Source organism: Juglans regia, chromosome 16 (genome assembly GCF_001411555.2).
Source record: "Juglans regia cultivar Chandler chromosome 16, Walnut 2.0, whole genome shotgun sequence".
Lineage (NCBI taxonomy): Eukaryota > Viridiplantae > Streptophyta > Magnoliopsida > Fagales > Juglandaceae > Juglans > Juglans regia.
In genome coordinates, this window is record NC_049916.1 from 24,033,706 (window position 1) to 24,060,981 (window position 27,276).

Here is a 27,276-nt window from a genome sequence, read left to right on the forward strand (position 1 = left end):
TATTTTTTTATAAATACAAAGGATTAGTTATGGCAAGTGGTCTTTCGTGTATTTAAAGATTAGCCTTTTGGGTTCTTTCAGTTATTTAAATTATAAGTAGTACTGGATTTTATGGGTTTTGAAAATCATTTTGTGGCAAAGACAAGGGATTAGTTTATGGCAAGTGGTCTATATATATATATATAAGAGCTTTATTTTTTTTTTTTTACAATCTAACGTTTTGTATTATATCCAGCCGATCAGGTTTGTAAGTTTTTTCTTTTGTAAGATATTCTCTTTTTATATCAAGTATGTCTCATCTTATATAATAATAAAAAGATAGTTAATTGTTATAATACTTCTTCGTAGTTCGTCCCCATAAAGATAAATTCTTGGATACATCCTGAATAATATATATTAAATAATATCAAATTATCTTTACAAATAATTACTATAAATCTTGAGGGATAATTCAACTGGTCCGGCCTTGAGTTTGCTCTCCAATGATTACTAGTTCGACTCTTCTTAGGACAACTGGAGATTTACCTGGTCGTTAATCAATAGGATTAGCGCTCAAGCTGGCCTGGACACCACAATTATAAATAAATAAATATATATATATATATATATATATATATGTAATTAGTCTCCAAACTAAACGTGCGTACGTACGTAGTATTATTGCTCTCGAACTATATATTCAATATTTATTTCCTAGTCATCTCTTGTTTTATAATTTCATTATGTACTAGATGATCATGAACATGATAATTTTATTTCTTCAAACGATCGAGATATTTATTTTATTATATATTAATGAAAATCTGCTTAGAAAAAAAATCATGTACTAGATGATCGAACATGAAGTAATTAATTAGTGGGTGAGATATCAATTGATTGAATGACATCGATCACTGACCTAACTCCCTAAACAACTTGTGCTTATAGAACATCGATCAGTTAGCACACAACACATGGGCAGGCAGCTGCATATATGCAATCTCACTGGAAAAATATTTTTTTATTTTTGGAATTATGAAATATATATATATAAATATAATATAAACTGACTTAACAATGGCTGTCGATGTACTCAAAGTGACTCTAGAATGCACACTTGAGTATAATTGGTTAGGCTTGCCTTCTTGAGGAAGCAAATATACATACATATCATGTGTGTGTATATATATAAAAACATCCAGCTTGGTTTCATATTGGAAAAGCCAATTAATAATATTCATGTAGAGCAAGCAAATTGCCAGATCGGGAGGTAGCCGCCACAAGGTGGAAAATAAGCCAAGTGCATGCAGATTGAAGAAGGATCGAGCAGTACGTACGTTGATCATTTGGTTGGTATGCATGCATGGCCCATACTTTCATGTCGTACGTGGAGAGTTTTCTGGACCTATCACACTCAAATAACAGAACCAGTACTACCTAAATTAATCCTTTTATGAAAAAGAGTGTGCATGGTTGTTAAAGAGTTGTTAATATCTTGTCCATATCCACTCACCTAAGCTCCAATTCGATGCATATTTATTTTCGTGAACACCCCCATCTATTATTATTATTATTATTATTATATCTATATATAAATTGGCTTAATTAATTAGATTAATTTTTTAAAAACTTGTGTGTTTTTTCTTTTTTTAAAATGGAAAATGTCACGACAACATAGGAGACTTGCAGGTACTTAATTCGATCACATACGAGGGTTAAGTACTACTGCATGGATGACAGCACATGATGCAGATGCAGATGCAGATGCAGACGTAGTGACTACGATTTGGTTAGAAACAAGCTGTCCGTGACACCTCTCCGTTTTGATAAAGAAGTATTTTTAAATATTTTGTAAATAATAATAAAAAATAATAATAAAATATTATGATAATAGAATATCTAAACTAGTCGACAATATATATATATATAAATAAAATAAAAAATAGGGTTAATTCTTGCTTTTGATGCGTACAGATAAAGCTTGATCTTTTGATAATCCCAATGTAGAACTAATTGATGTTGAAGTTATGTATAAACAAAAGGTTCAAGGGCACATCGAGAGGTCAATACCAACTCCACGTGCATGGATGACCGACTTTCCATCTCCTACCTCTGGATTCCACAATCTTTGTATCTTTCTGCCTCTCTTTGGCTAACTTATAATTTAGAGGAAGGAAATTCGTGAACGAAACCTAGTTGGTGCTAACTGTAAGGTTGCTGGTCTTGACTGAGAGTCTCTTCGAGTCGAAGATTTATGGTTTGTTTAGATTTTAAGAATATCTTAAAATATTTGTAAATATTAGTGAAATAATAATTGATAATTTACTAATAATAATGAATAATTTATAAATAGTAATAAAATAATTTGAAAATATCTTAAATCAGTTGTGTTCCCGAACAAACTCTTAAATTATTGGGTGCTAACAGTTTTTAGGAACCAGTTTTCTCGGTTGGAAAAGTTGATAAATTTATTTGATCCATGTGAAGTAAACACATAAGTCCGAGAATTATTCGGATAAAATACATTGCATTTGCACAATTTACTGGTTCTCGTCATGAAAAAATATAAGCTCTAAACCCAACTCAAAATGATTATTTTAACTTCTAGAATATATACTTAAGATACTTGAAAATGTGGAGCTAAGTATTTGCTACAATTACTTTATAAGGACGGGTTTTCATGAAGAAAGAGCTTCCTACGAGGTAGGTGTGTAGGAGAGATTCCAAAATTATCAAGACTCCGATCTTAATGATCTTCTGACTGAGAACTTTGAAAAGGAGCAGCTCCCTGAAATACATTCACTAGATTGCATCATTTGGGAGCTGTGGTTCCCCACCATCAAATATGAATTCTATTGTTCCCTGATGCTACCTGATCCCCATAGTCGGATTTCAACTTCCAAAGAGTTGGAGCTACATATAAGACGCTCACAATTCTTCATCTGAACTAACAATATCTAATTGAATCAATTTTCCTATATCTTGCCTGGTTTTGTTGACCACACCTATTCCATGCCGCTTGGCCTTCTTTCTCTTTGCATCCGGTTGCTGATTTCCAATTACAGATGACTCTTCTTCCATGGTAGATGATTTCCTGAGAAATGACAGATAAATCTTCCACAACTTAAAGCAAGCACCAAAGGCCTGTATATCACAATGACTCATAGTGCATTGATTCACCTTTTCTCGGACATGTTAATAGGTTGTTTTGGAACTGTTGATTCTTTATCTGGATTCGTTGAAATCATTTTCCCTGCGATTAAAAGGAAAAAAGTAGCTCAGAATGAAATCTCATGAAATCACAATGAGCATATGAAAAAGACCCGAGATCTTAAACCTGTAATTGCAGTAAGGAACCTTATCCCTTGTGAGTATGTTCTTGTCATCACTTTACCTGCATTACTGTTACAATTAAAAAAAAAAAAACATCTGCAATAAGTGAAAAAATGCAAATATTTTCACAACAGAAACAATCTATTGTATCCATGTCAAACCTAAGTGTCTTTCTGAGTCCTTCCACAGAAAGTAGTTTTAATGGTTCTTCCATAGGCTTTTTGAAATTCATTCTGTCTTCTAAAGAATCAACCATGCAAATCCCTTCCGGATTGAGGGAATCCCTAAATGCAGTTCCTAGGTTCCTGTTAAGGAAACAAACAAGTTGAAGGCACCTGTAGCAAGAAACTGAAGACGATTGAAGCGAGTTTATTACTGAAATAATACAATTAGTAGATAATGGCCTGAAGAGTTGTATGACACTACGCACTAATCACCCACCCTCCCTTGAGCTCAGCTCGATTTGTGACACATTTCTCTGAAGCTTTCTGTAGAAATAAAGCAGATGGTAAATATACATAGTAGAGTGGGAAAACAAAAACAAAGAATAAAACAGATGGTTGGCTTTGAATATAAATTAGTCAAACAGATTAAAGCATATATGCTTACCAATGTATGATATTTACAACATATTCCACTGAGCCTGAAATACCATGAAGACTCAAGATATCAAAAAACTTCGTGGGTAAGTGGATAAGAAGAAATATCATGCTACAAAAATACACACAACATCGATAATGGAATTATGGGTCAGCTGCTAATGGGAAGACGAATGATCAAGTTGCCATACAATGAGATGGTGAGTTTGATAGATGCACATTATAAAAATGCCATGACCTACCTTCATGACATTTTGACCGAGGACCTCTGATGAAAAGTTACAAAAGCGCTTCCTTTGGTTCATTTTCCACCCATATGCTCACCACACAATCCTTTGAGTGCAGACCAGAAGATGCTACTCACAAACACATGCTCTCATTACTTGACCTATCAACTAAAAGTAATTGTGCTAGTGCTACAGAATATCAGATCAATGGTTTTTAGCATTTCAATTTTCACCCGATATACCCAGAAAACTGCAAACCAGGAAATTTATCATTAAGATTAATCTCAGCAATGGTTCTGTGAAAAGTAACCACAGAACGGATATCCAAGGAGCTCATGGGAAACTCTCCTTTCCGGTGGTGGTGGATTTCAGTTTGTGTTTATCTAATCTTGTTAGTTGTAGGTCTAATGCTATCCCTATGTTTTACTGGTTGACAAGTACTTGAGAAAGGCTATTCTAGAACCATCTCATCATGGCAGATGATACACTTATGATTTCACACAACTAGATTTATTTCAAACTCAATTTCTGACAGTGAATGTTGTGAGCAGTTCATTCCATAATACTAAGAAATCAAAGGAGTACCCATAACCTACTTATTTATGCCTATTGTACAAGGCATCCCGTCCTTCCTTTTTCCCTTACAAACTCCATAATCAACTGCAGTTCCAATCTTTAAAATTTGAGTAGGAGAATACACACTCAGAGAAAACCCTGTACCCTGCAAAAACAGAAAAGGGAAATTTCAATATATCGGTGAACCTTAACAGACATTTCTATTGACACATGATGAGTTGATAGTTGATACCACTGCATCCTTGCGTACAGCACAATTGAACAATGCAAAGACTGTTCCAGCCTGCTCTTTCCAGTTCTTCTGATAAGCATAACCGAACAAGAAAAGAGAAACGGTATTTTCATCTAGACATCCCACCTTCCATATACAATAGTTCTTTCCTGTAGAACTGGTCTTTGAAGTCCCCTTCTCGGTCAACACTCCAACAGTTGCCCAACAACCCGGCAGAGTGTCCCCTACCAAGAAGTTCCTACAACATATCCAAGAAATCACTACCATCACTCCGTTTAAATCAAATTAAGCTTCATGCAACATTTTAAGTGCTCGTCTATAAAAGCAAAACCGAAGAAAAACTGTCCGCTAAAGCAAGAGAATCACTTCAAAGATTCCAAATATTAATGCCTATTTATACAATGCAAAGTGCAATCGCATACTTCATAGTTGATAACTGAACGAAACAAACATCTGAAAACAGCTCACCGAGCTCTGCTGCACTGACCAAGCGGTTCCTGATCGAAGGAGGAATAAAAACAAACTAGGCGTGAAACGATTAAAAAAACCTCCAAACTACTATAAATTTGATTTTACACTGCATACAATTGCTCAGAAAACTGCACATAAAGAATAAAAAATTAATCTTGTTTCTCATGTCTCAAGGCTGTTGTTAGGTAAAGTATGTGATGAGGGCGAGGAAAAGTTGATAAGCGATCAAAGATGTGTACACGAGAAGCCCAAGTAAAGGAAGGTAAGGATGGGTCGAATTAGGTAAAACACACCATTTGGCGAGGAAAAGTTGATAAGCAAATCAAAGATGTTTACACGAGAAGCCCAAGTGAAGGAAGGCGAGGAAGGGTCGAATTAGGTAAAAAGCACCATTTGGAGCGATCTTGTGAAGGTAACAGGAGCTGCTGTGTTTGACTAAGAGTTTTATTCAATAGGGCTTATATCTTGAGAGATCCATGCAGACAAAACAGGTCCTGCAAAGACACCTCTCCCAGAAGGACACCGTCATCTTCAGTGTCTTGCTCAAGGAAAATGGTTCCTTCATGTTGTATTCCTCAAATCCTATAAATCTCAGGCATGCATTGCATCTATCTAGATTTATTTAGAAACTCTTGCCTCTTTCATTGACTTAACTATCAGAGGAATATCCACTGGAATCACCTGAGGTCGTTTCTCTGTTTTGCAAGAACTTATTGTGGATGTTGCAAATGCTGCTGAGAATTGTCTCAAATGAATTAAATTCCAAAAGAAAATGAAACTCTCGATTGCTAAGCCATATTACGACGTGACCCAAATTAAAACAGTGCACCGAGCTCAACAATGAAGAGAAAGGACACTAACCTCAACAACACCACCCACCCCCCAAGAAAAAAGTAACATTCAAAACAAAAATGACAAATGAAATCACATAAACTACTAAAGGCTATATTTGGTTGTTGAACCAAATTCAACTCTTCTCGATCCAATCATTGATGGGATCCACGATTTTTTCAATTTTCCATAAAAAAGTTAAACTCATCTCAACTTACTAACATCCTAATCCAGCCTAAGTATCATACACTCATGCCTCATCTCCTTTTTAGGATAAGTAGCGAATCACTGACCTTATTCGCAAGCCCGAAAATTTCTCAACCTCAGTATAGTTGGAGGCCTTCGAGCCCTTCAATTTACCAGCTTTCTGAACCGGCTTGTACTCGTAGTCAAGGAAGTCTCGCACGGCGTCTCTAAAGACGGACATGTCCGACTTCTCACTTCGCCTCGGCGATCTATCCTCCGAGAGATATCCTGGAAAGTCTAGACCATTTTTTTTTAAATCAAACAGAGACCCAACGAACCAGCCACACACACCCCCCCCCCCCCCCCCAAAAAAAAAAAAAAAAAAAATCCCCAAAACACCAAAGCAGTGCATGATTAGATAAAAATGGCGGCACCCAAAGCTAGTTTTTGTAAACTAAGTGGAAACTGAAAAATACATAGGAAAATTAGAGAACTTCGACGCTGAAATGTAAAAAGAAAGAAAGAAGATAATATGAAAACCTGGTGAATGGGGTGAAGGAGAACCGGGAGGGGTATCCAAAACTCTCTCTCTGAGGGACAGAAGGAGATCGAGGTCGTCTTTGTGGCTCGACATAGGTGGAACTCTCTCTCTCTGCGAGACGGCTATACGTTGAGAAAGCTAACAGAGTAATGGGAAGAGTTTTGGTTTGGTCTTTGGAGGGAAAGTTGGAACTTCTTGCCGGAGGAGAGAAACACTAGGATAGTAGAGAAAATAGCCGTGCCGTAGCCTCATGCTAACTTAAAAACATATCATTTTATTTTATTTTTTTATCTTATTTTACCTTTTCTTCGTTCTTTTATTATTATTCTGTCGTCGTTTTCATAATTTCACATTAGATAATAAATTTATAAATAATATATAATATATAATTTTCAATTATTTAATATCACATAATAAAATAATAAATAACATTCCTCAAAATATTATCGACCATAAAATTAGATGGAGATCAGATCATTGAAATCGATATTCCTTTATTTGCTACATAATATTACGCGACAGATAATATAATAATATTCCTATACACGTATGAATGGATAGTTTTGGTGTGTATTAATTTGAATATTTGATATTTTTACAAAAAAAAACTAATAAAGTACTACCATAAAATGAAGTTAAATCCCTTTTCAGCGTTTATAATTTTAATAAATAGTACTACTTTTTATTCTAAATCTTATTATTTCTAATTATATCCCTATAACACATAATTAAAACTACTTAAAATGGACTCATTTCAATATCATGTACGATGAAAATGGTAAAGTATAGGATAAATTATTATTGCAAAAATAAAATTATATATATATAGGATAAATAATAAGATTTCTCACATTTCTTTTCATATTATAATGATTGTGGGTAAATCATGATATTAATTTGCTTTGTATTTTTTGCAAAATTCCCAAGACGAGGAAGAATTGCGGCTCCTGTTGGTGGTATAGCAAAGAGTGCCAATATAGAGGCCGCAGAGTAAGAAGCTTCCATGACTTACCCGCAGAGTACGGCCATCCTCGTATGCCCACGAGTCCGGTTCGCATTCCCAAGAAACTCTGCCAAGAATAGCATGAAGACAGTAAAATATGCTAACAAGAATTGAGAGGGAAAAAAAAAAAAGAACTTGAAGGAAACACAAGGCTCACAACTCTAACAAAGAAATGGCCACCAAGAGATCTCAAAACAGAAATTCAATATATGAGTTCCGAGCTTTCCTCCAAGCCCTCTATATTTACCATTTCGTTGACCCAATAGAGGCTTTTTCATGGAGTTTATGTTTCAGCTTTCGGGTACCTCCTCCTTCTAAGGCGGCTTCCCGAATTGTCTCACACTAGCTCTTTTTTTTTTTTCCTCTACTTTTCATTTTTGCTGTTTTCTGTGGAGTTATTTATCATTCTACTGATCTCCGAACTGGGTTCGGTTTCTAGTTGAGGAGGGGTTACAATGGCAGTACCAAGCCGCGTGCTCTTGCTAGCCGTTCTTTCTCTTTTAGTCTCAGTCGCAGTTGGCCATGGCGGGGACAAGTTTCAGAACGTGACTTATGATGGAAGGTCTTTGATCATCAATGGAAAGAGAGAGCTTCTGTTTTCTGGTTCGATCCATTACCCTCGTAGCACCCCGGAGGTAACTTAAACGTCAACTTATTGAGCTATCCTTTTGTTATGTGTTTTTCTTTTCGGGTTTTTGAGTATTTTCTGGAGGGGTGAGTTTTAAATGGATGAAACTGATGTGTAGTGTTGTTAAACTGGATTTTAGATGTGGCCAGACCTTATAGCAAAGGCTAAACATGGAGGTTTGAATGTGATTCAAACTTACGTTTTCTGGAACATTCATGAGCCCGTGGAAGGACAGGTAAGAAATGGTGTCGCAGACAAGAAATTGTTCTGATTTCATCGGTCAGAAGTAAGAAATGGTGTTGAAGGCAGACATTGTGCTGAATGAATAATTTTAAACATAAGCCCCACCATCTGCACACCACTTAAAAATATGTAATTTTATCTTTATCCTTTTACCCTCGTATGAAATATGGAATATGAGGATAAAAAAGTAAAATCACATATTTTTTAAGTGGTGTGCAGAGTGTGGAGCTTCTGTCTAGCACGACTCGTGCTGATCAATTCATCTATCAGAAATATTCTGTGTCTCAGTTTAACTCATCAATGATGTTCCCAATTTTCGGCAGTTTAATTTTAATGGAAATTATGATGTGGTGAAATTCATCAAGCTGATTGGGGAGCAAGGAATGTATGTGACCCTCAGGATTGGGCCATTCATCCAAGCTGAATGGAATCACGGGTATGCCTTTGGTTTCTCATTTTCTTCTTCCTCTTATATATGATTTTCTTGCTGCAATGTAACCTCCCTCTAAAATTCTGTTGTTTTAAACTTTAAACTTCAGCGGAATTCCATATTGGCTAAGAGAGGTCCCTGACATCATATTCCGTTCTAATAATGGACCATTCAAGGTACTCAATTTTGCACCATCATCTTAAGGGTGCAAATTTATTTTGGGAGATCTAATGCCAGAATCAAGGAACTCTACTGAATTGAGTTTATTCCTTTTTGCAGCAATACATGAAAAAATATGCGACAATGATTATAGATAAGATGAAAGAGGAGAAACTGTTTGCTTCACAAGGAGGGCCCATCATCTTGTCACAGGTTTGGTTCCAGTCTAATAATGCTCCTTTTCTTCGTAGGAGATCTTACCATCTTATCAATTTGATGCTTAAAATAACTCATAACGCAGATTGAAAATGAATACAATCACATCCAACTTGCATATAGAGATATGGGAAGCAGATATGTTCAGTGGGCAGCAAATATGGCAGTGGGACTGAACACTGAAGTTCCATGGATCATGTGCAAGCAGAAGGATGCTCCAGATCCAGTGGTGAGTTTGCAAAATCTTTTAATGTAACCTTCGGGATCGAAAGAATTACCTCTGAAAAGATTTTCAGGAATTGAGAACTAAGACAACAACCAAAAAAGTCCTCGTAATTTTGACTAAAAGTACACACTTTGATGCGCAGATCAATACATGCAATGGAAGACACTGCGGAGACACTTTCACAGGCCCAAACAAACCCCACAAGCCTTCTTTGTGGACTGAAAACTGGACTGCTCAGTGAGTGTACCCCTCGGTGATCTTTAGTGAACCATTAATGGCTGGTCATAGGCTAGGCAGTAAGAAAAGAAGAGCATGTCATAAACAAATACACGCACATGTTAATGGTTTATATAGCTGTTTTTTACCTTCATGGAAATGCTAATGGCTTTGCAATTGTTCTTTGTAATTACAGGTACAGAGTATTCGGAGACCCTCCATCTCAAAGAGCAGTAGAGGATATTGCATTCTCAGTTGCCCGCTTCTTCTCAAAGAATGGGGCTCTTGTCAACTACTATATGGTAGGAAGATACATGACCTTCTCATTTTTCTCAAGGGATGAAGTTTGCTTGAAAGGCTTTCTTCCCTAATGCACATCCCCTTCATAATTTGCAGTACCATGGTGGGACTAACTTTGGGAGAACGAGCGCGGTCTTTACAACAACTCGCTATTATGATGAAGCTCCTATTGATGAATATGGTAAAGATTTCTAGTATTGGGATCTCTAATATCTCAATGATTCTAAGGTTGCTCAAACATATGGGGCCCTTACACGTCTAACGCAGGTTTGCAGAGGGAACCCAAATGGAGCCACCTTAAGGACTTGCACAAGGCTCTAAATTTATGCAAGAAGGCTCTGCTTTGGGGTGAACATGGCGTCCAAGTTTTGGGCAAGCATACAGAAGTAAGCATCCGAATAGAGTAAACAATGTGACATATAGCTTCCTTCCAATCACTATTATTTGATATGTTTTAAGTTGTTCTACCATTTAGGCTCGACTCTACGAGAATCCCGGAACAAAAGTCTGTGCTGCATTTTTGGCCAACAACAACTCTAAATCGCCAGAAACAGTTGATTTCAGGGGTGAGAAATATTACCTGCCTCCACGTTCCATTAGTATCCTCCCTGATTGCAAGACTGTGGTCTTCAACACACTAACAGTAACTCCTCATCTCTTACATATCGTCTCTCTGTAACATAATTAGTACAGATTGTTTCTTCGGTTGTGTATTAGTGCCCCTAAATTACCGGTATTTGGATTTTGGGAATGTCTAAGGGGTTCTTCTATTATATAAAAACAGATTGTATCGCAACACAATGCAAGGAACTTGAAGAACTCGAAGGTTGCAAAGAATCTCAAGTGGGAGATGTCCTCAGAACCAATCCCAACTGTCGAGGAATTGCCAGTTGATTCCAAGACTCCAAAAGAGCTCTATAGTTTTCTTAAGGATACCACAGACTATGCGTGGTACACCACTAGGTAAGCAAATCTTAAGCACCTTGTGAGTGAAAGATAGATTGAGTAAAGATCTGTCTAACTCTAATAAGGATTCCGAACTGGAGCTAACAGTGATGAACCTGTCTGACATGTTTTGCATATTCTGATTGCAGCATAGAATTGGGTCCCCGTGACTTGCCAATGCGGCCTGATATTCACCCAGTACTACGCGTTGCAAGTCTTGGCCATGCCTTGCATGCATTTGTGAATGGCGAGTATGTTGGTGAGCGCACAATCAAGCACAACATTCTCTTTACTTAAAAAACTTCACATATCCAGCTCATTGTACTTGAGGTTTTCAGGATCGGCACATGGAAGCCACGATGAGAAGAGCTTTGTCTTTCAGAATGCTGTAAATCTCAAGGCCGGGGTTAACCATATAGCTCTGATTGGCATGACGGTGGGACTACCGGTGAGTAGCTAGCTTTTTTATCATGCAGTTTTTTTGGGATCTAGACAAGGCTCTTACAAGCTGTTCTTTACCTATGAAGGATAGTGGAGCCTACATGGAGCACAGGTATGCAGGCCCTCGTGCTATAACTGTCCTAGGTTTGAACACAGGAACTCTCGATCTGACAGTCAATGGTTGGGGGCATCAGGTACAGAGGAGCCTCTTAAAGTTAGCTGCACTTGCTGAAATAGAGAACTTCAAAAGAAAAAATGAATATGATTAATGGAAAATGACCAACAGGTGATGTACTCAAAACTACTGCCCATTTTGCAGGTTGGTTTAACGGGAGAAAAAATGAAGGTGTTCACACAGTCAGGCTCACACAGGGTAGAATGGAAGAAAGCTGATGGGCAAGGGCGAGCTCTTACATGGTACAAGGTATGCTAGGAGAAACATGTCCCATTGCAGCTCTTGATAAAGAATTCTAAATCACGGTTATTATTCGAAAATTGGCAACAATAATAACTTAAATTTTCATAGTCAAAGAAACTTTATTAGGAAATTACAAACTGAAGAAGAAAGATTCAAGTACATTCAAGAGTGTGGTGGGCTTTCAAAAACCTTCACACTTGTATGCATATTCTTGTTGCAGACATATTTTGATGCTCCTGAAGGGAATGACCCTGTTGCTATCAGGATGACTGGTATGGGCAAGGGAATGATTTGGGTCAATGGTAAAAGCATTGGCCGTCACTGGATATCCTTCCTCTCTCCTCTCGGAAAGCCTTCTCAATCAGAGTAAGTAAAGCTACAAGTAAACGAGTGATTGAAATATTAATGAAAAGCAATCTAAGTTTCTTTTTCCTCAATTATGTTTTGCAATTTTCATCAGCTACCATATCCCGAGATCTTTTATAAAGCCAACAGAAAATCTCCTTGTTGTATTGGAGGAGGAGAAAGGGAACCCAGAAGACATTGAAATCCTACTTGTCAATAGAAACACAATCTGCAGTGTCATAACTGAGTATCATCCACCCCATGTGAAGTCATGGCAGAGGAAGGAAAGCAAAATCAGACCTGTGGTGGACACTGTGAAGCCAGCAGCTCAACTGAAGTGTCCAAACCACCAAGAGATTGTTGCTGTAGAGTTTGCTAGCTATGGTGATCCTTATGGTTCCTGTGGAAGCTTCTTAATGGGCAACTGCAATGCTCCCATTACCAAGGAGGTTGTTGAACAGGTAAAAATACATTATTCCCCAAATGTTACCTTGTCATGATGTCACGTGAAACCATTTTCTTTGGTGAGCAAATTCAAATGCTAATTGTAATGCTGTATTGGCATTTGAGCAGAATTGCTTGGGAAAAACTAGCTGTTCAGTTCCGATTGAGCGCGAACTTTTCATCAAGGACAACGATGCATGTCCAGATATCATGAAGACACTAGCTATACAAGTGAAGTGCGACCACAAGAAACATTAGAGACGATCGGATCTCAGTCATACGAGTGTTTGCGATCATGGGTTGTGTTATTAAGCCCATGGTAGTTTCAAGAGCAAAGTAGAATCGAATGGTAATTGGATTTTAAAGTTTTGTTCTTCTTAAATACTGCAAGTTTTAAGGTTGTATTCACCTTTTTCTGCATTACCCCTTCATAAGTATACATACGGAATTACCATGTAACACATCCACTGGAGATGCAGGTTTCTCTCCGATCAATCTTGGCATTAATTTCGAACACCCCATTTTTCCTTTTCAACCTCTTCAATCTTGCCATTTTAATGCCAACATCAAAAAAACTTGGGAAAGGAGTAGAATGTTTGTATTTGAAAGCAAGCTCACTTTAAAGAAACAAAAGAGTACGCTTTTAAAATGGGATGAGGTCTTTGATCCCCCATGATCTGTATCTGCTATATATTTTTGGATCCTTGATAGTTCATTTACTCAGCCAAAAACAAAATAGATCTCTCGAAAATGAAACACAAACTAATGTAACTAGATTATGATACATTAGATTTACAAACTTTGTAATATAATGTATCACTATAATGTATCACGTCAAGGAACATCAATTTATGAGCCTTTTCTGAAGTTTCTTTGTAAGCCAAACATTCCTTATTTCCAAAATCCGTGATGATAAACAAAGTTCTTCGTGAGCATTTCACCCAACTATGGAGCACATGCTTTAGATTCGTTTCTTTAAGAACAAGATACATTTGTTAATCTCTAAAGAGGTAGAATTTATTGAAGACATTAAGTGCACACTGCGCGAATTAAGGAGGTTATAAAGTGCTATTTTTGGTGCCAATATCACTTTAGAAAGAAACCAAAGCGACATACCCTCAGAGATATCATTTGAGAAAGAGAAACACGGGGAAAAAAGCAAACTAAAGGACGATCCAACAACATACATACTCCCCAAAAATTGCAAGGCCAAGAGTGCCATGGAGCAATGGGCTACTCACCTCTTTCGTGTTATCTTGCTATTAATTGCTAGCGACCTTAAGGGGAACGAACACCTGATCACACCCTCATGGAGCATTCAGTTCAGAGGTTCAGCCCTAACTTTTAGTAGACTACTGTAATTAGGTACATAGATTTTTTTTCTACATCTCAGTAGAGGTAGGCATCAATGCAATTTATCAGAAGGGCATGATCCATACGCTTCTTTATTTTTTGTTTAAATACAAGGAAAGAAACAACTCTAGATAGCACCCTAGCAACACCCCCGTAAAAGGTTCATCTATAACACCATATTACTGCCCACAAAGGTCCAGCAGGGATATACCTAGTACAATCCAGATAGGACAGAAGGCACACCACAAAATTTAGGGGAAAAATAAAACAATAAATTCAGTCACAATAATTCTTCAAAATTATTTATTTTTCCCTTGAAACATTCCATGTCACGTATCCTACCACCAATGTGTTGAACATTGAGGAAAAAAAAAAAACAAAGTTCCTGATTATTTACAAGCCCTAACAGCTGAAAAGGTGCTCTCCAATTTCCTTTACAGCTTCCTGAAAATATGGCGGTCCAACCTGAAAACATTTCTGCTTTTGTTTATACCACCAATATACACATTGTTAATGAAGCAAATGGGCGAATTTTTGAAAATATCATTGACAGGAATGTAATGTGGCTGTTTTGAAGAAAGAAATGATAATTCCCGGGAGAAAAACTTCAGTATATGGGAAGAGTATAATGGAAGACTAACTGCAGAGGCCCTAACAACAAAATTTGAGTATGCAGCCACCATGCGAAGTTAGGAACTGACCTCCATTGTGCTCTAGTTTAGAAAGGTGCCCATGACGCTGCAATTATTTGACTTCCAACATCAAAATTATCTCAGGCAAGAGAATCAATGCGGTGATACAATATACATAGTTCGGTTGGTTAGTCGCAATAACTCATGACAAATCAAAAGATCCCTGCCCTTCACTGATTGCATAAAGTAGTTTCTTGAACATAATCTCCTGTATTACATATTAAACCAATCAGCAGAGATTTTTATTTTATCAAAAAAAAAAAAAAGTAATAGTAACTGGATAAGTGTAAAAGATCAGCATTAACATCGATTTTTATTCTATCTATAATACCTTCGTAGAGTAAGGAGGAAGCTTCAGATAGTTTGCACATGTCATGACACTTGGCAAGTCATCATCCGCTGATTCTGAAAGCCCAGTCCCATTGGCTGCTGTGTTGACTGCAGTCGAAGAATGCTGCACCCAAGATAAGCAAGTATTATCGCTATGATTATGTATAGGCAAGAGGAATTACTAAACAACTTAGGTAATTTCAAACAATCCGTGTCAAACAGCAAATGAATCAGAATCAGAACTTCCAAAGACATCACTTAAATCCAAATCAGCTGTGCTGCTACCTTTCTCACAATGGTCAGTTTAGGATTGAGCACTGCCAGCCCACCAGGTGGAAGCCTAGGTGCACCAGTGACAAACTGGCAGAAGGCCCGCTGCTGCTCTGGTGTGAATTCTACCATAATCTCCAGTAACTAAGAGCATCACATAAAACACCATAAGAACCATGTAAAACAAGCAAAGGTTCACTTCCAGTGGACTGACTTCTAAATCTAGGAAGAGAAGCATACATTTACTACTGCAGGGCTCTTGGCAGTGTATCCATGATCGAATTTTATATTATCAGCAAGTGTCTCAGCCTGCAAAAGTAAGAAATTAATGTACAATCACAAACATTCTACGAAATACATTCCAATCATATCTTGTAATGCAAAAATGCACAAACAAGGGAACATTACCTCCCATAACTCTCTACGGCCACAAAGCAGGTAATCCAATTCATGCGGAGTAAATATTAGTAAAGAAGAGATGTCAAAGACCTGATTTTCAAGCAGCGTCAGTACAAATCTGGGTTAACATGAGATCAAATTTTGAAACTCAATTATAGAAGAAAAAGACGAGCAGATCCAGAATCAAGAAAACACATCAGAAGATAAACTAAGATATGTCATAGTCAAAACCCTAAAATAAGCTCTATCCGAGAGAGAATTTTTAAAAGTTACTGAACAAATCGCAACCAAAAACCTGATGGACAAGAGATCTTAAAAGATTATCTTTTACTTCAACACTTGGATAAACATTTATCTGCATATGCTTGTTCCTAAATATCTCTACCAGTGACTTACCGATAAAAGAAAATATATATCTCTATCAGTGACATGAATGCCCACCTCACAGCCTCTATCTAACACTCCATACTCTATCTTAAATTTCTGGAGAAAAGCCCCAGGATGTTTTCCTCTAGTTCTCCAATATCCACAAACAAGACCTTGCCCCAGACAAAGTTTAGCCATCCATTACTACCATTGCCAGGTTCAAAGCCATCACGAAAATATCCAGGCTTTAAAATTATAAAATAAAAAATAAAAAATAAAAAATAAACCAGAGGGCTTATGACTCAAATCATGCTTGAAAAAATTGAACGTTATAGAGTACCACTGGTTGGAAACAGAACTTTCAGCTGCTGAAAATTTTCTTGGCAGCAGGTATTTTAGGAAAATTAAGGTTTTCTTGGTTACAATTTGCGGAAGAAACGCCGAAATCTTTGGTCGGGTTGAGGTTTATTCATGGAGTAATAAGTTGTGTATGTCTTGGAACCAGCCACCAGAATATTTATCACATGACCATCACCATAGGCACCACCTACAGCTCTTTCACCTAACATCCTATGTCAAATTCCAACTCAGTGGAAAATGAATGGGACAAAGAGAGAGAACCTAGAAGAGGTGGGGGAGGGGAAGAAAGGAGAAGGCTGAACTTTTTATCACCAAAAGGGTTATTAAGAACGTATAAAAAAAAAATGTTATTGTATACCAGTGAAATTCCTAATGGCACTGCAGGCTAGCATCACCCTGCAGAATTTGAACCTGACTAGTGTGACAATATGTCTGAAATACAGAACAAATGGCAAAGCGCAAGTCCACAAAGTTTAACTGTGTAAAAGATACAGTTGCATAATTTGCATTTGCCCGGTCTCCAGGTCCTCATCATCAAAAAAATTACAGAAACAGCTTATGACTATGTGCAGGTGGAATTTCAAAGGGAGTGTATGTGATGTTCAATATGAGTTGGTTTGTTACCGAGAAAAAAAAATTATGAGTTGGTTTGTTGATTGTTTATCATTAAATATGTGTTGTTGACTGATTAAAGAAGATATTCAAACGCATGTACAAAAAAAAAAAAATACAGGTACAAAATTATCATAGCAACAGGGAAAAATAAAATTAGATCAGTATGTGAGGAGTCTTTAAATTATTTCCTAGTCAATGGACAGGTTTTTAATGAATTACTTGCATAAACTTTAATTTTAGTTGCATTAGGAAACCTTCACAACATAACTCAAAGCACATAAACCCAAATCCAAATACCCCGGTTCTTAAAATTGAAGAATTAAGATAAAAAATTTGGTAAAAGGTGTTCAATTAGGGAGAAATGAGATTTCTAATTCCATGAATTGCTATTGGAGGTGCATTTGAAAACCTCCACAAACAAACGTCAAGTCAGATAGTCCAAGCTACATAAAAGCAATGGAAATCAACTTCAATAGAGAAGAAAATTTTAATAGACCCAATATTGGACTAATGAAGTGCAAGAAAATCCGAAACAAGCTCATGAATATATAAAAATATAGCAATCTTTGGATTACTAACTCAATGAAGGTCGGGATAGGAACTCAACCTGATTGAACCCTGCTCTAAATGCTTCCATTTGCCGCATTATTCCAGTCTTGACAGTCGCATCAACTACCAAGGAAATATACTCCTCCAAGTTATAAATATCAACCTGGGAATTGGCATGCATAAGATAAACCTTCACTGGAAAAGAGAAAAGAACAAAGAAATGACATGCAGAACATATATATTCTCAAGAAATGTATGTTGCCTACATTTTCGTCTCCAGATTTCAAAATATACTCTGGGTAACCAGGAAGTGTAAAATCGAAGCAGAGATCTTCTATTGGTGCCCCTCGAAAACGTAAATCCATAATTGCATCACTATTATCACCGCTAGTTGATTCTAGATATTGTTTCCGACAAACAATGACATGCAATTCTTGGAAAGTCTTCCCTAGCTCAGCATCGAAAGTAAGAATATCATGCAAATCAAGCTCCTGAAATGAATTAGAAAGCTGATTATCTTAACCAAAACAGAGGTAGACAATAAATAGCAACATTTAATTTTGACCAAGAAAAGGTAAGAATGTCTCATAATGAAATAAGCTTACTTGACCAAGCACAAGCTTGAAAAATGCTGTTGACAGTGGCAGGTCCAGTAACCGTCCATCTTCAAGAGCTTTGGCCATCACACGCCCTACCAACCGGAAATACTCGATGACTTTAGAAAACTGATTACCATCAGAAGCATCAGCATTTGGAGGCCAAGGACGAGGGAACAACCCAAGAGGGGCTAGAACAAGGTCCCCATCAGCATTGTTTGTTTTTCCATTTGGTGTCCCCAAGGAAGCATTTGTTCTCCACATTTGAAGTCCAACTTTTTGAAGGTCATGACTTAAAAGAGTGTAGAATTCAAGGGTTGGACCCAAACCCGTGCCGACTTCACCAAAATATTCTACCTCAAGCACAGCCTTCTGGCTACAATACATCTCCATTACTTTTGCAGCAGAATCCAAAATGTGATTTCTGGAGACACGGACCTTTTGGCGCCGCAATCTCCCAACCCTCACCTCTCTTTCATTTGCTGATCCATGACCATCAGCACCCTGCTGTTGCTGAAGACGGTATAGAGCGCGAGATAGCCCAAAAGCAGTTGAATAGAAGTACTGTCGCCGGATCTCAAAAGGAAATAAGAAGGGACATGCTTTTGTCAACTGGTAGCACCAGGAGGGAAGACTACCACTGCACAGTGCAAGCGCATCTTGAATTTGTCGAGCTAGTTTAGGAGTGAGCTTGCTGTTAGTAAATTCCTCTGAAGAAACTCTGCCACAAGTCGTATTCAGCTCATTCAGACTAGCGACTTTTCCCTCAGCAAAATCATCACATGCTATCTGGGCTCTCAAACGAGGTGCAAGTTGGTTCAAACCCTCTAATACACGCAAAAGAGCCAATATATTGAAAGTAGGATTGGATTTTTCCAGATCACAAGGAAGTTCTCCCTGCAAGATACTGTCTAGAAGTGACATTCGATGTAACTGGGCATCCGAGTTAGAAGTAGAAGCAGGACCAGATTTGGTAGATTTTGATACATTATTAGAACAAGATCCTCCAACAGATGCCCTATCAGCTTGGCTTTCTGCTCTATGATATGTGATAGTGTAAATATCACTCCACAGCCTGCTTCCATCATTAGATATGAGATCACTGCCAGCATACCTGTCATCATCCTCCTCATCCAGTACAAGCTGTCGCTGAACAGCCTGATAGATAGTCAAATGCTTATTGAGCTGCCTCCCACCAGCTGTAAATATTAATTTTGGAGGATCATTAAAACTTCCATACTGAGGGCGTCCTTGCCTATCTCTGCCTCCCCTAATACCTCTAACATTACCAGCTCCAAGGCCAGCCATGGCAGCAGCAGCAAATGACATGGCACCCCTTGAACCATATGAATTACCACTCCTAAAATCAGCAGAATCAGAACCCTTAACTGTAGCAGCTCTGCTGCTAGAACCAGACACTGGATTAGTTTGGCTATCACTTGCTGCAGGAGCAACAAAACTATCCTCTGCTGAGTCACCCAATTTTACATCATGTACTTTGTCAGGGATGCACACAGGAAGTGAATCATCTCTTAGCACCTGGAAGAAAACAAAGACAATAATATAAGCAAAAATCCGCAAATGACTCCACGACATGCCATACTACATACAATAGAAGACTGCTCTGCCACCTTCACACCATATAGTCGAGTAGCATATACAATATGAAGTATGCATCCTCCAACTCTGAAGAAAGCTAGAAAAAAAAAAAACAAGATCAAGAAACCTACATCTTCATGGTCATCGTCCTCATCATCTGAGATGTCATCATCCTCAATCACCAATGCCTCATCAATCTCAACAGGAGATATATCCAATTCCTCGTCCTGCAAGAGAGTTTTAAAAATGTTGATGGAAGAAAACTGCTATTCAGGAGTAATGTATCATAAAGAAATAGACAAAAGAAATTTGATATATTTTGAATTAATGTAGAGAAGGTCTGCAACTACCAAGTCCCGGAAGCTTTGTTAACCAACCATTACAAGTCCCGGAAATAACATTTACACCGATTAAGAAGTACCCCAACCTTAGCAGTCCCGCAAAGAAATTTTTATTTGTGCACTATCCCTATGCTGGAAAATGCCTATCTCTTAGTTCCTAGCTTTACTCAAATCCTAAAGCAACTACCATTGTCTAACCTTGCACAAGATATTTTTTTTAACCAACCAGAAGCAGCAGCATGTTGAAATGCCTACAGCTCATACAATACCCTGACACTCATATATTACATCCCATAATTCATAGGATATCCGAATTGAATTTTGAAATAAGATGCCACAACTTACAATAATGCACTAGAGGAAGTCTTGTGTGTAGTGATTTTCAATGTACCAAAGTGACCATTGAAAATGGTGCATCCTGTGTCTAAAAAAGATTTATGGTTAAACCAAACAAACTATTTAATGTTAGTCACTATTTTCAATAATAAATTATCCAATAATACCTACACATTTTAATTGACGAACGGATAAAAATCAGATACAAGGAATTATTTGAAAAGATGAACAACTATTAACAGACTGTTTGGAAATATACAAATTTTGGCTAGCCAGAAAAGAAAATTGCAACCTAAGGGAGAAGAGAATATATCCCAAATCTGTTATGAGGTACATAACCATAAATATACTTTAAATACAATGGTAGATATACAAATCATTTTGAGTAGGAATAAGAACTTCTCATTCAACAGCAATGATGGAGCTTCTAAGCATACCTCATATCAACATGCTAAATGGTCATGTATATAATTTTTTATCTAAGTTGTCTTTTTTTTTTTTGGGTTTGGAGGGGGGGCCGGGGGGTGTTATATATCTGAATCACCAATATCAGATATGAAGCCACTTTTCATCAATGCCATGTGCCAGATAATTTTGTTAAATATGGACTTCACTTCAAACCTTTTACGTCAATTTATCTTAATTTTTCAATTCTCTTATGATACACAAAGAGAGGTCACACTAATAACCTAACATTAGGCACGATAAGGGAAAAAACAAATAGCTGTTAGCACAACCTAAACTAATAAAAAAGCAGCATTCTAAACCATTAACTCCGTGCCTTTTATTTTATTCCCCTTCCCCCACAAACAGACAATTTTTTCATTCACCTAGAGGACTAGAATGTACCTCAGAAGTAGAGTCCCCATTTGTAGGTTTCATCTGAGCATCTTTATCTAACACTGCTCTTCTGCGAGCAGCATTTCTTGTTTGAGGTCCTCTAGCCTCCTCTTGAGCAGGTTTCAAAACAGCTTTACCCTTCCCCTTTGATGAACTAGTGCTTTTCTCTTGTGTTGCATCCTTCTTTGACGCATCTCCTATATTAACAGATGATCTGGATCTAGTAGAAGGACGACGAGCGGTGGAAGCAGGTGTAGAAGTAGATGGAGAAGAAGCACCAGCTCCTGTAGGAGTAGTTCCAGACTCAGAATTCCCCGCTGATGCCAAGGACTTATGACCAGACTCTCCTCTCTGAACTCGGGGCCACAGAAATTCTTCAACAGCAGCTAAACTTGCTAACGGATCGATCAGTACAACATTTGATGAATAGTCGCGGAGAGATTTTTCTCCCTGGGCTTTACAGAGACGCAACTTAAAAGGCTGAGACAAAGCACTCAGTCCAGAGGAAAGGCATGCACTTCCACTAGATGACCTAGATGAATGGCTCAACACAACAGGGAAACGCTCCAAGGAGGACAGAGCATTTTGAAGCTTCTGAACCAAGACAGTCATGGGAGCTACACTTTCTTCATCAATGCTGGAAGGAAGTGCAACAACGATAAACGACTTCAGTCTTTTAAGTGCTTGTTGGCGAAGCTTGGGCAGGTTAGCTTCTGAAATTTTCTCCTTGGAAAAGTAGCCACAAGAAAAGTAGTTCAGCAAGGCAGCAATGACACCACTGCCAATGAACTCAAAAGTGGAAACACCATCCCCTTTTCCTAGCTCTGCTAGCATCTCAGCTATAATCCCAACCAGATAGTCTTCCTTATTCACCAAATTATCAGCCAAGCGAGACCCAGAAGCTTTAGATTTTCCCTTTGATTTAGTCTTTTGGTCATCAACACCAGCATTCAACTTGATACAAAGATCCTTTAATTGCAAAAGATCATCCGTAACTCCCACTTCAACAGAACCGGGATCGGAAGGGAAGTACTTGTCTTTAAAAGCTTTAGCACATGAACTGACTGCCATACGAAGATTTGAATTAATAGAAGGAATTTCCACTGAACTTGGAGGCGATCCAATATTTACTGAACCAGGATTCTTAGATTCTTCTGAAGCACTTCCATCAGGATTGGTGTTTCCACTCCGTCGTCTGTAACGCCTAGAGCGTGATGATATTCCAGGGCCAGAATTATTATCCTTCTCCGTGGAAGATGCTTGTGCAGAAACAGAATTAGGGTTACCAGCCAAGATAAGTTGGTCCACAGCATGTACCACACCTTCTCTGACAAAAATCTTAGAGAAAGTACCAGGAAGCTTTTCCATGAGAATCTCAGCAATTTGAAGGGCAGGGATCAAGACGTGTGGATCTTTCCATGCTAAAACACCAGCCAAGAAACTAGCAGAGCAAAGCAAATAATCAAGTAATAATAAGTATTCCTGCACACAGCATGGTGTAAGCTGCAAGCACACCATCAAGAAATCATAATTCATTACAGTCATATACCTCGATATGTTTGTTGAACTTAATAGTGACTGAATCATCTCTGCAGGGCTGAAGTACATCAATTTTCCAACAACGGACAGACATTTGTGACGAACAGGACCATTCACGCTGGAACCATATATCTGCTCGAAAAGTAAACAAACGCAACTATCAGCTAACTAAACCAAGTAATAAAAAATCAGCAACACAGTAGATGCACAAAAACTTACCTGTATCAGAACGGGAAGGAGATCCATTCCGAAATGCTGAAGAAGCTCAGGCTGATCATTCAATAATTTCTCGCGAGCTGAAACCTCAGGGACATTTCCATTTGTGTCTTCCTGTTTCCCAGAACTGCCAGCAGAAGTCTTCTTAACAACAGGTCCTCTCATAAATAAATTGGTGCTAGCTGGGAGAGAAATGGTTCCTTGTGGCAATGGAGGGAGCAGTTCATTTGCCAGGTTGACAATCTCAAAAATCTGGATGGTATATTGAAAATCAGAAAATTAATATTTAAAAGGTAATGGCTAGGTCCCAAGACTCTGATGTAAGCATAAAAAACATAAAATAAATGCATATAAAAAGATCTAATATCAAGGAAAAAAAATGAAGAATGTATGTTGCTATTTAGATTTTGAATCATGAGGTGTATTAGTCAAGTAGAGTTCCACATAGGTCAAAATGCAGAAATTTCATTATGTTTCATATACCCATACAGCAATGAAAACGACCCTGTTAGTGTAAAACCAACATCAAGGGGAAAAAGCAATACCTGTTCTGATGGTCTACTCAAAGCAGGTGAAACTGAAGCATTAGTTGATATGCCTGAACCTACAAGAATATCTTTAAGGATACCACTGATGCCGAGGAGAAGCAAAGTTTTGGCTCCCAATGGAGAGCCACTTGCACAAGTGGAAAGAAGTCGTATTAAACCCTGCAAGCCTCAGAGGTCAAAATGAGAAACCTCCAATATACATAGACTCAAATCTTTCACTAAGCCTTAATCCCAATTAAATGAGAACCTTCCAATCTACATAACATCAAATTTGAAAGCTTAATTGCTGCACTTACAGTGTATGTAGGAGCACTGAGAGATGCCTGTCCACCTCCAGAATTGCTGGTTGAAATAAGCGAGGCGGCTTGCGTAACCAGACCATGATTACAGAGTTCATCTAATTTATCCGGAGATGATGCAAATGCTTCAGCAATTCGAGTCAAACAAACAGAAGCATGTTCCAGCACCTACAGACATACATATTCCGCACAATGAGAAGGAACTAAACCTAGAAGGGGATAGTTTAATTCACAAAATATGAAACAATAGCCATTACCTTCGAATCGTGATACTGAAGAAGATTAGTCAGAAGAGGGACAGCTTCCATCACAAAGTCAGCTGCATCTGAAGGGAGTTTCTTGCACATGTTTGCCGCCGTGGATAATGCCACTCGCTGAAACAAAGAGTGTGACAAACGAGAATCAGTCGTGCAGATTCAACATGCAAAATGGACCGTCCTCTGTCAGCAAAGTGAGCCAACTTAACACTTTGAAATTTCACTAGTTGAGTTACCTGAACTCCTGTAGAGAAGAAATCCAAATATGAAAGCACTGCCATAAGAGCACCAGCTCGCAAACAGGCAGTTGGGTGCTCCTGAGATATCTTCTTCAGAGCTTGTAGAGACTGTTTTACATCATAACGAAGCATGAATATCGCAATGCAACACTTACAATGTTCCATAAGTTTCATGGATAAAATTTAAAGGTCATAAATTTGTTCGCTTCCACCTAAGGTAAATAATTATGAATATATAATATCTAACGACAGCATTAGATCTGGTTCTTTTTAGTACAGTATCAAATTCCTATTGTTGTCACTCTCATTCCCTACTGATCCAGAACTAATAGAAAAGAAACCAACCTGTTCAGCTAAGTCCATGTATTCTATGGTAAGCAACCTCGCACAAAAACACGAAACCGCACCATAATGCACAACGGCAGCACAAGACGAAGGAAGCACATCACAAAGATGAGTCAGTGCCCTCGCAGCAAGTAGCATAATATCCGGATTGCTCTCGTGATTAAGCAACCCCACAAGAACCGGAACGAAGGAATCGACAGAGAATGTACTGAGCGACTCCTCGGTTCCAATTGAGAGCATCTCACAGAGCTGCGTCAACGCCTCAACCTGCCTCCCTTCCTCCCCCTCGGCCCTCAACCCAGACAGAATCTTCTTCAGACGCCCACTCTGATGAGAAGATGAGGCCGAGCCCATCGCCGATGAAGGCAATAGATCATCCAACCCCGCCCCGAGCTTCCTCAGTAAACCCTGGAGAGCACTGCTCGCTGAGGTCAGATTCTGATGCAGAATCCCCACGCCACCACCCTCGCTATCATTATCATCTTCGTCACCACAGCCGACAGCATCCACATTCAGACCCAAGCTACGATCGTTATCCCTGTCCCTATCTCTATCCCTATCCCTATCCCTAACCCTAACCTCGTGCTCTTTCTCCTTCCCCTTATCTGAATTGTCTCTATCGGAGTTCCGGCCACGGCGGCGAGACCCAGAGGATTCGTTGGTAGAGTCCATCGGGGCTGGCTGTCGGTCGTGAGCTTTAACGACAGCTACGGCAGCCGAGCGGGACCGGGTGGAGATCGAGGATTGAGCGGTGACGTTGGCGTTGGCAGCTGGCTTGGAGGAGAATGACGATGTGGCTGAGAGAAGGCGTGTGCGCTTGGAGGAACGGGTGGTGGGACCGGAGGAAGAAGAAGAAGGCGCTGCTGAGGTGGCCTCCGCCCGCTTCCGGCTCCGAGTTTCCATACAAAAGCCACAACCCCGAGGTTTCAAGACTCGCTCGCCACCCGTAGTCGGGCGGGGCGATCACGCGCTCCAAGATCGGGTACCACGCAGCATCTGACCACAAAAAGATTGCGTAGCGATCAGCAGGAAAAGTTCACAATCTTTACTATCAGAATCAGGAACAAACCCCTCTCCCCAATCCGAAACCCTAAATTCCAATTGTTCTTCTTAATTTGCAATACGACTTCCGATCAACCAAACAAAAAGCAACAAAGAAACAACGATCGAGATGAGATAGAAGACCTAAGACCTATACAATTACGTGATGCATCAGTGAATTTCAATAAGAATTGTGAAATTAGGGTAGAATTACAGACACAGAAAGAAACAGGGAGAATGAAACGAAAACCCTACTAGGCAAGGGTCGAACGAATAAAAAGAGGTGAAGACGTTCATATATAGGTTGATATAATATGCGCTATTATTATTATTATTATTATTATTATAGAGATTTTTGTAATGTGGGGCGAGGAGCCTCGTCGGCGGTGCATGCTTCTGCCAGGCCCCGGTCTTTGTCGGGTGAGTTAGTATCTTTGTGAATATTAGTTAAATAATAATGAAATAATTTGTTAATAATAATAAAATAATCTGAAAATATTTAATAACGTGTTCTTCAATTTACCTTAAATGTAATCAGTTGATATTTATGTGACATCATTATCTTTTATCGTAACATCAAATGCTACACAAAGATGTGAGTTCAGGGGCATCATCCTTTCACTTGTATAATCACTACTCCCATGGAATTCACTCATCCACCCAGAATTAATCATCATGGACCATATTGTTGTGTTGCTTTTATTGGGTCGAATTCGTTTGTTTAAAATTTAAAATTAGCGTTGTTGCTTGAGAAATATATTTGCAAGATATGTAAGTCTCGTGTATTCATTTTAAAAAAATTGATAAATTTGATACTCACATATAGGGATGTAAAAATAAAAATCCAGAATCAATTCATGATTTTTTAAAATTAGTATATACTAGTTTAGTTTCAAAATTTGTCCAAATCCATATTTAACTGGATAGTTACACCCCTTCCCACATAAAAATAAATAAATTCTTTTAATAGTATATTTTTATTTTTTTTAAATAAGTATACGGAACTTGCATATTCTATTATTATATACAATATTTCTCTTATTGCTTATCAAAATGACATGCGACAAGTTTCCTAGGTCATGCGATATCTTGTAAGTACCACATCGCATGCTTCTTAAAAAGACTGGCTGGTATAACATCACTTTCAAATAGGGGTT

At 38.2% G+C, this 27,276-nt stretch overlaps 3 protein-coding genes across 6 annotated transcripts; 1 reads left to right on the forward strand and 2 right to left on the reverse strand.

Annotated features, from left to right (window-relative positions):
- Nucleotides 1–2,574: 2,574 nt before the first annotated feature.
- On the reverse strand, nt 2,575–7,199 carry LOC109006598 (protein MCM10 homolog). Of its 3 annotated transcripts, none has more exons than XM_035686330.1 (11): nt 6,975–7,181; nt 6,542–6,722; nt 5,369–5,443; nt 4,947–5,184; nt 4,735–4,859; nt 3,922–3,955; nt 3,754–3,800; nt 3,474–3,617; nt 3,317–3,381; nt 3,160–3,232; nt 2,575–3,073 (listed from the first exon to the last, which is right to left on the reverse strand). In XM_035686330.1, the coding sequence occupies exons 1-11, from the start codon at nt 7,066–7,068 to the stop codon at nt 2,908–2,910; spliced, it is 1,242 nt and encodes a 413-aa protein (XP_035542223.1). In that variant the 5' UTR covers nt 7,069–7,181; the 3' UTR covers nt 2,575–2,907. The 3 variants fall into 3 exon arrangements, with proteins under 3 accessions (XP_035542223.1, XP_035542222.1, XP_035542224.1); XM_035686329.1 differs by having other exon boundaries at nt 6,542–6,731; XM_035686331.1 differs by lacking the exon at nt 5,369–5,443 and having other exon boundaries at nt 6,542–6,731; nt 6,975–7,199.
- A 1,049-nt stretch (nt 7,200–8,248) lies between these two features.
- On the forward strand, nt 8,249–13,708 carry LOC109006597 (beta-galactosidase 13-like). Its single transcript, XM_018985926.2, has 19 exons — nt 8,249–8,613; nt 8,746–8,841; nt 9,173–9,285; nt 9,389–9,455; nt 9,559–9,651; nt 9,740–9,883; nt 10,023–10,117; nt 10,293–10,398; nt 10,493–10,577; nt 10,664–10,782; nt 10,872–11,039; nt 11,181–11,359; nt 11,491–11,600; nt 11,680–11,789; nt 11,869–11,976; nt 12,102–12,206; nt 12,421–12,566; nt 12,661–13,006; nt 13,119–13,708. Exons 1-19 carry the CDS (start codon nt 8,434–8,436, stop codon nt 13,245–13,247), a joined length of 2,499 nt encoding a protein of 832 aa, XP_018841471.1. The 5' UTR covers nt 8,249–8,433; the 3' UTR covers nt 13,248–13,708.
- Nucleotides 13,709–14,476: 768 nt separating this feature from the next.
- LOC109006595 (E3 ubiquitin-protein ligase UPL3-like) lies at nt 14,477–26,398 on the reverse strand. 2 transcript variants are annotated; one of them, XM_035686612.1, is made up of 18 exons: nt 25,079–26,398; nt 24,731–24,841; nt 24,495–24,611; nt 24,235–24,405; nt 23,936–24,097; nt 23,394–23,642; nt 23,185–23,306; nt 21,645–23,076; nt 20,250–20,345; nt 18,529–20,058; nt 18,190–18,414; nt 17,982–18,086; nt 16,043–16,123; nt 15,875–15,943; nt 15,650–15,778; nt 15,366–15,488; nt 15,044–15,242; nt 14,477–14,807 (listed from the first exon to the last, which is right to left on the reverse strand). In XM_035686612.1, the coding sequence occupies exons 1-17, from the start codon at nt 25,979–25,981 to the stop codon at nt 15,177–15,179; spliced, it is 5,691 nt and encodes a 1,896-aa protein (XP_035542505.1). In that variant the 5' UTR covers nt 25,982–26,398; the 3' UTR covers nt 14,477–14,807; nt 15,044–15,176. The 2 variants fall into 2 exon arrangements, with proteins under 2 accessions (XP_035542505.1, XP_035542506.1); XM_035686613.1 differs by having other exon boundaries at nt 14,477–14,819.
- Between the last annotated feature and the right edge of the window lie 878 nt (nt 26,399–27,276).

Bases quoted from the DNA above. Each gene is read 5' to 3' on its own strand.
- LOC109006598 (XM_035686329.1), bottom strand. From the start codon at position 7,068: ATGTCGAGCCACAAAGACGACCTCGATCTCCTTCTGTCCCTCAGAGAG. The intron at 3,382-3,473 runs GTTTGACATGGA...TAATTGTAACAG, and splicing joins GGACTCAGAAAGACACTTAG to TAATGCAGGTAAAGTGATGA. The intron at 3,074-3,159 runs GTGAATCAATGC...GTCATTTCTCAG, and splicing joins ATTAACATGTCCGAGAAAAG to GAAATCATCTACCATGGAAG.
- LOC109006597 (XM_018985926.2), top strand. From the start codon at position 8,434: ATGGCAGTACCAAGCCGCGTGCTCTTGCTAGCCGTTCTTTCTCTTTTA. The intron at 10,578-10,663 runs GTAAAGATTTCT...CGTCTAACGCAG, and splicing joins AGCTCCTATTGATGAATATG to GTTTGCAGAGGGAACCCAAA. The intron at 13,007-13,118 runs GTAAAAATACAT...GCATTTGAGCAG, and splicing joins CCAAGGAGGTTGTTGAACAG to AATTGCTTGGGAAAAACTAG.
- LOC109006595 (XM_035686612.1), bottom strand. From the start codon at position 25,981: ATGGAAACTCGGAGCCGGAAGCGGGCGGAGGCCACCTCAGCAGCGCCT. The intron at 24,406-24,494 runs GTAATGGCTATT...GTATGTCTGTAG, and splicing joins TTCAGTATCACGATTCGAAG to GTGCTGGAACATGCTTCTGT. The intron at 24,098-24,234 runs GTAAGTGCAGCA...TGAGGCTTGCAG, and splicing joins TCAGTGCTCCTACATACACT to GGTTTAATACGACTTCTTTC.